The sequence below is a fragment of the Halichoerus grypus genome, chromosome 11 (assembly GCF_964656455.1).
Source record: "Halichoerus grypus chromosome 11, mHalGry1.hap1.1, whole genome shotgun sequence".
NCBI classification, from domain to species: Eukaryota; Metazoa; Chordata; class Mammalia; order Carnivora; family Phocidae; genus Halichoerus; species Halichoerus grypus.
Genome location: NC_135722.1, coordinates 14,261,957 through 14,269,386, shown reverse-complemented (window position 1 = coordinate 14,269,386; position 7,430 = coordinate 14,261,957). Strand labels below are relative to the sequence as shown.

Below are 7,430 nucleotides of genomic sequence, written 5' to 3'. Positions count from 1 at the left end.
CAGAGGATTCTGCAGAATTTGAATCAGTCCCAGTTTTGTCTTTCAAGGTCTGTTTAGGAAGAGTCTCGTCTCTACTTTCTTGTGCTTGGCTTTCTTCCTCCTCCTCCTCACCATCTGGAAACTCCCACTGAGACTCGCCCGACTGTTCGTTTACATAGAAATATCGTCTATGATCCCTAAATTACAAGAAAGAAAACACAGGTTTTAAGACCCATTCTCCTACAAAGACACTTCCATTTGGTCCTGTCCCAGGACAGCAGTCTGCTCTCACAGGGACGAACCTCTTCTTAATGGACTGCTATTCACAAAGGCAACAAAGAGCTTTGACAATTGAGGATGAAGAACCAAGGATAATTCAAAGCTATTTGCACTGCCAGCAGCTCTGTGAATACAGCCCTGAGCCCTCTCATTCCAACAGATGACTTAGGAAACACCTCTCACACTTTTCTTTTCTTTTTTTTTTGCCAATGCTTAACAGGGTTTCAAGTTTCATTAACGAAGGGACTCAATCTCCTAGAACACTAATTTCCCTTCCAAAGAAGAGAACAACGAAGTTTGCGAAAGGTGACTCTTCCCCTCTTGGACCGTGGAATTCACATTTCATACTCTTGATATCAAACACAGTGAAAGCTAAAGAGAGGGAGAGGTTCTGGAGCTGAAAAATAAAAGAGCAAAGATTTCAAATAACGAAAAAAAAAATCAAGAAAAGCCAAATATAAAAAGAAATGTTTTCATCTGACCTGCTGGCAGAAGATAGTAATCTTGTTCTTCATTCACATCTTCAGGCACGAAGCTTTCCTTAACTTCACCGAGGTTAATCAGGAGTAGTTGCTTCCAGAGGTCCTGTAAAGCGCACAGAGCTCTCGCATGCGCTTAACCCCCAAGCCCGCCCTACTCCGTGCAACAACACTCTGGAGAGTAAAAACCAGCTTTGTCCATCTTGGGAAAAAATCCGTTACATGGAACACTTTAAACATTGCTTTTGTTTCTCCGTGTGGCTGGCCCAAACTCTGTAAGTGCTTGCGGTGCTCTGCCTGCCCAGCACCGCTAACCGCAGCTGCTCTCAGTCTCCAGACAGGCTGTCATGTCGTCAGGTGGTGGTGATCACAAATCATGTCTGAGATGTCAAAGGTGAAAGGTGAAAAGGGGAGAAGAGTGCGTACCTGTCCCAGTGGCAGGACCAGCCTTTAGGAGTGGCGTTTATTTCATACTGTTTTAGTTGTTCTGCTGCATCCTGAAGCTTTCGTTTAAGGTAGTTTCCATTAAGAGCCCCTTCCCTCCAGTCTGCAATCCGAGTCTAGAATCAAGAAATGGAGAAATAAGTTAAAGATTTCTTGTTATGTCAGGAGGCAGAAATAAAAGAAAAATGTCTTCTGGTCCATACTGTATTACTGTATCAATTACTGTATTCTCACAAAAAGAGAGAAGACCCCCCCCCCAAAAAAAGAAAGAAAAAAGAAATCCCATCTTAATTTCATAAAAATTCTTGTTTGCTCTGCAGAGTTCTGAAAAACTAGACTGGACTCCAGTACTTTCTACACTGCCAACTCTCCAGTATCTGTGAAAATGAGTAGCAGTTTTGTTTTCCCTTTTGGACTATATTAATTCCCTAGCAATTTTACCTTTGCTTGGTAGATAGTTCATTCAATTCAGTAATGTTCTTCATCAAAAACAAAAGTTCAGTCCTTAGGGAAGTCAGTTTCCTACAGGAGGTTCCTTAATTGTAACCTGCCATGCTGTAAACTATACAGGTTACAAATAGGACTCAGAACTTTTCTTTTTTTTTTTAAACATTTTATTCATTTACTTGGGGGTGAGGGGAGAGAGCACAAGCAGGGAGAGGTGCAGAGGAAGAAGCAGACTTCCTGCCGAACAGGGAGCCCAATGCAGGACTCGATCCCAGGACCCCGAGATCACAGAGCCAAAGGCAGATGCCCAACCAACTAAGCCACCCAGGTGCCCTCAGAACTTTTCTTCTTAAATAGATTTATAATCCTGTAGCACTTATAAAGTCTTTCAACATTACATGGCCTCATCTGATCACTATCAATAGAATTTTGTTAGAAAACAGGTCTACATTAAAATATATGCCCATGCACAGCCCGTGGGGCATGTGACTCTTGATCGCAGGGCCTTGTGTTCGAGCTCCACGTTGGGCATAGAGCTTACATTTAAAAGAAAGATTTTTCTTTCTTCCCCCCTCTCTCTCTCTCTGAGGGAGAGGAGAAGAGAGAGAACAAGTGGAAGAAGGGAGAGGGACAAGCAGACTTGATGCTGAACGCTGAGCCTGATGTGGGTCTCAATCTCACCACCCTGAGTTCATGACCTGAGCTGAAATCAAGAGTCGGATGCTTAACTGACTGAGCCACCCAGGTGCCCCCTCCAAATTTTTTTTTTAATAAAATATATGCCCACTGAAGGTGGTATCAACACACACAGAATCTCAGTATTTATCTTCATAATTAATATTTTGTTTTAGCTAATACAGTTTTATTTCCTGGGCTGATGGTTCAAATATGCACCAATGTTAAAAATTTAAATTTAGGATTAAAACAAGTAAGACGGGGCGCCTGGGTGGCTCAGTCGGCTACGTGTCTGCCTTCGGCTCAGGTCGTGATCCCAGGGTCCTAGAATCGAGTCCTGCATCGGGCTCCCTGCTCAGCAGGGAGTCTGCTTCTCCCTCTGCCCCTCCCCCCTGCTCGTGATCTCTCACTCTCCCTAATAAATAAAATCTTTAAAAAATAAAACTAATACATGTCAAACTAAAGGACCAATACTAACATAGCCTCAAAAAATAAATAAATAGAACAAGTAAAACAAATGCCTCACACATACAGCACTTTACTCAAAAACCAACTATACCAAAAATGGCTAAATTACCTCAGTCTGTAGGAGCAGCACATGAAAGTTGGAGATGGACTGTCTATTAATGCCTAGGAATTCAAATTTACTTGTCAGGGTATTTGCCAGTTCTCCAATCTGAAACTGTAATGCAAGAAAGAAAAAAAAGGAAGAAATAAAATTGAATCAGCAATATTTTCTGTATTAATGTAAAATCTTTCATTTATTGTTAAATATGCTAAAAAAAAAATGGGTCTGCCCTTCTGAACAGCTGCATCTAAACAGTTATGTAGAGAAGACAAGATTCTAAGTAAACTAATTCACGTAACAGGTGATAAATAATGACAAGTCTAGAGAAATTAAATGCATATGTACTCTGAGACAACACAGGATTCAACAGGTGTAAATAGATGTTAAATGATACAACTCCCAATAGTGTCCAAACTATCATTTATGCATTACTAATTGCTTTTACTACCTACACACTGAACAAAATTAATTCTCCCAGTCCCTTTCACATGGTTGTAAACTAGTCAGTGACTGAGTCAACTCTTTCAGGTCAAAAAAATGTGCTAAATAGTTTTTCCAACAGACCATCCTTAAAGAGCCTCATACTTACGTGGTCCAATTCTTAAAATATTAGGCTTGAAATAAAACTGGAACCAAATTTACTTTTGTGTAAGGACAAGTAGTTCACACAGGAATTAAATTTGTGACTTTTAGGCTCTTCAGTACTTCCAAACTAGAGAAGCCTACATTTCATAAGCTGTTACTGCTTTCCAATGAGGGCTTAACTTTTAAGAAAGCAATTAAAGCATTTAGAATTCTAGGTAATTTCTCTGAAACGAGTCTCTTATAATTCAATGTTTCAGCCTGAAATATGACCTTTTCACCTAACTATACATAAATGATTTGTATATGGAGATAAGTAAAGATCACTGTACTTGCTAATAAAAAATGTACTTTAATGGTTGCCCCCTTTAAAGCTGTATTAAATAATATACATACTTTCAAATCCTGTTCTTCTTCTTTAGGTGCTGTTTGTACTTTTATCTTCTCTGGAGATTCTTCTACTTCCATCTCTTTGTCTGAATTCTCATCTATTTTTTCTGAAGTGTCAGCACCAATTACTACAAAAGAAACCACGTGAAACTAAAGGACCAATACTAACATAGCATCCCCATATATATTTTCTTACCCTTATAGCAGAGATATCTGAAAAAAGTTATTTCTTTTCCCTTTGCCTGTTTTCCTTATTAAAGAAACCATAAAAAAGACTTACCTACTGTTTTTATAAAGCCAAAAAACTTTATCCTTTATAAATCACCTTTCTTAAAATGTCTATAAATAACACTTAATTTGTTTTACATTACCCTGTAGTTTCTGCTTTCCCTTTCTCCTTCATCTGTTTATTTTTTCTAATCTTCTATTCCAGAATACCACTGCTTTAATTACTTTTAAAGGCTACATATCAGGGGGCGCCAATGGTTCAAATGGGTAAGCGTCTGCCTTCTGCTCAGGTCCTGATCCCAGGGTCCTGGGATTGAGCCCCGCATCTGGCTCCTGGCTCGGCGGGGAGCCTGCTTCTTCCTCTCCCTGTCTCTCTCCCTGCTCATGCTCTCTCTGAAGCTCTGTGTCTCAAATGAACAAATAAAATCTTAAAAAAAATAAAAATAAAGGCTACATATCGGGCGCCTGGGTGGCTCAGTTGGTTGAGCGACTACCTTCGGCTCAGGTCATGATCCTGGAGTCCCAGGATCGAGTCCCACATCGGGCTCCCTGTTCAGCGGAGAGTCTGCTTCTCCCTCTCACCCTCCCCCCCTCATGCTCTCTCTCTTTCTCAAATAAATAAAATCTTAAAAAAAAAAAAAGGCTACATATCAAAACTAGGATATATAAGGGTTCTTTATGAACTGGGTTTTGAAAAAAACGGCTTTCAAAATCAGAGGAACACTAATTTTAAACTAACTGATAACTTTATTTCTAAACTGGTTAAGACCTGTGGACAATCTTTAGTGGACCCACCTACTCTTCTGGTTGGTGATGTCTGTTAGTGGGAATCTTCAAAGAGAAGAGGCTTACCATCAACTTAAATGGAGTACAGATATGAACTCTATTATGTCTGCTTACCACCTGCTTACCAAACTAATCCACATATACAATGTAAATCATTCTGTTATGAGATTATCAGTCATTTTTTAACAAAAATAACCAAATTTAAGTTTTTTCTTGACTCTTGTTAATCCTTCATCTAAAGAAATAATGTGACTTTTTAATATCACTTTCAATAGATTTTATTAGCCTAAAAGTTTATCTTAAGTACTTAACCTCATCATATAATGGCCTTGCTCTTTATCATTAATATTCCTTCTGCATTTTCAAATTGAAACCAACTTCTCTCTCACTTATTAGTTTACAATTAATCGGTATATTAGACATCTGACATTTGGTGCTAGGTACAAGAACTTAACAATTTATAGCACCACTAGAGCTCTAAGACTAGAATATATATATATTTTAAAGATTTTATTTGAGAAAGAGAGAGCATGAGCAGGTGGAGGGGCAGAGGTAGAGGGAGAAGCAGACTCCCCACTGAGCAAGGAGCCCGATGCAGGGCTTGATCCCAGGGCCCCGAAATCACGACCTGATCCGAAGTCAGATGACCAACCAACAACCACCCAGACACCCCTAAGACTAGAATATTTTATTTTTTTAAAGATTTTTTATTTATTTGATAGACACAGCAAGAGAGGGAACACAAGCAGGGGGAGTGGGAGAGGGAGAAGCAGGCCTCCCATCGAGCAGGGAGCCTGATGTGGGGCTCGATCCCAGGACTCTGGGATCCTGACCTGAGCCACCCAAGCGCCCCAAAACTAGAATATTTTAGAGGGCAATTAGGATCTATCAAATTAAAATGTACATACCCCCCAAAATAAATTTAAAAAATAATAATAAAAAAAAATAAAATGTACATACCCCTTGACCTAGCAATATATCTCTAACAACCTATACTATAATGACATTAAAATCTACATAAAGATATATATACACCGGGATGTTTATTGTTTTTATTGTTAAGTATCATAACAAATATAAAGAATGAAGTAAGCACTCAAGTAACTACAACCCAGCATTTCGGAGGACTATCACTGGCACTTCTGAAATTCACAGTGCCTCTGCTTTCACATCTACACCAGACATAATAATCTCTACCCCAATGGTGTTTAAGTACCTTCCTTTAGTTTCATCATGGATAGACCTTTTAAGCACAGTTATTTCTGTAGCTTTTTAAATTCAACACTACTGTTTGTTACAAATATGCTGATGCATATTAACTTTAGATCATATCATGTTTAGTGTTCAATTGCAAGAATACATTAGAATTGGGGCACCTGGGTGGCTCAGTTGGTTGGGCATCTGCCTTTGGCTCGGGTCATGACCCCAGGGTCCTGGGATTAAGCCCTGCATCTGGCTCCCTGCTCAGTGGGGAGCCTGCTTCTCCCCCTCCCTCTGCCCGCCCACTCTCTGCTTGTGCTCTCTCTCTCTCAAATAAATAAATAAATAAAATCTTAAAAAAAAAAAAAGAATACACATTTGAATGGCTTGTAGGTATTACTGGATAATACAAAGGCAGTATTATTTTAAAGAGTTAAACATGAACACAACTTAAATGCCCATTGATGGAGAAAAGTTAAATGAAAATATATATACCATTTAGTGGTTAAAACAATAATTTTAAACGCTTTAAGTGAATAAAGCATGTCACCTAACAATCCATATGGTTATCTCATCTATGGCAAAAATTACATATGTACATGTATACATTACACATACACACACAACTAGAAAATGAACATAGAGGAAAAGGTCTAGAAGGATATAGTTAGATAAAAGACAGAGAAAATAGGGGGGCGCCTGGGTGGCTCAGTCGGTTAAGCGACTGCCTTCGGCTCGGGTCATGATCCCAGGGTCCTGGGATCGAGCCCCCCATCGGGCTCCCTGCTCTGCGGGAAGCCTGCTTCTCCCTCTCCCACTCCCCCTGCTTGTGTTCCCTCTCTCGCTGTGTCTCTCTCTGTCAAATAAATAAATAATAAAAATCTTAAAAAAAAAAAAAAGACAAGAGAAAATAGACTTCAGGGGTAGGGAATGAGAATAGGGAAAAGACGAAGGGGGACTTTTAAGATTTCTACTTCATATTCTTCTATATTGTTGATTGAAAAGAAAAAAATTCAAACAAGGATGTTATATTTACTTATTTCTGTGTTTTTTATTTGTTGTTTTTTAACCATAGCTATAAAGGTATCTTCTGTTAGGTATGCACAACTAAGATTTGGTGCTCAAATCTTACTGCTAATTTTCCACTACAGAATTAGGGACAAATGGAGATTAAGGTATTAGTTCTTTTTTTTTTTAAAGATTTCATTTATTTGGGGCGCCTGGGTGGCTCAGTCATTGAGTGTCTGCCTTCGGCTCGGGTCATGATCCCAGGGTCCTGGGATCGAGCCCTGCAATCGGGCTCCCTGCTCTGCGGGAAGCCTGCTTCTCCCTCTCCCACTCCCCTTGCTTGTGCTGTCTCTCTGTCAAATAAA

At 39.4% G+C, this 7,430-nt stretch overlaps 1 protein-coding gene across 5 annotated transcripts in view; it reads right to left on the bottom strand.

The window, feature by feature from the left end:
• FNBP4 (formin binding protein 4) overlaps positions 1 to 7,430 on the bottom strand; it is a 34,321-nt gene that overhangs the window by 16,731 nt on the left and 10,160 nt on the right. For 2 of the 5 annotated variants that reach the window (XM_078058007.1, XM_078058008.1), the window contains exons 9-12: positions 3,850 to 3,971; positions 2,881 to 2,985; positions 1,164 to 1,297; positions 1 to 176 (exon numbers count right to left, since the gene is read on the bottom strand). The exon at positions 1 to 176 is cut by the window's left edge and continues 1 nt beyond it. In XM_078058007.1, coding sequence (XP_077914133.1) covers positions 1 to 176; positions 1,164 to 1,297; positions 2,881 to 2,985; positions 3,850 to 3,971 — 537 coding nt within the window. Of the gene's footprint in view, positions 844 to 1,163; positions 1,298 to 2,880; positions 2,986 to 3,849; positions 3,972 to 7,430 lie in introns of all 5 variants that reach the window. The other 3 variants (XM_078058005.1, XM_078058006.1, XR_013442338.1) reach the window with 2 other exon arrangements.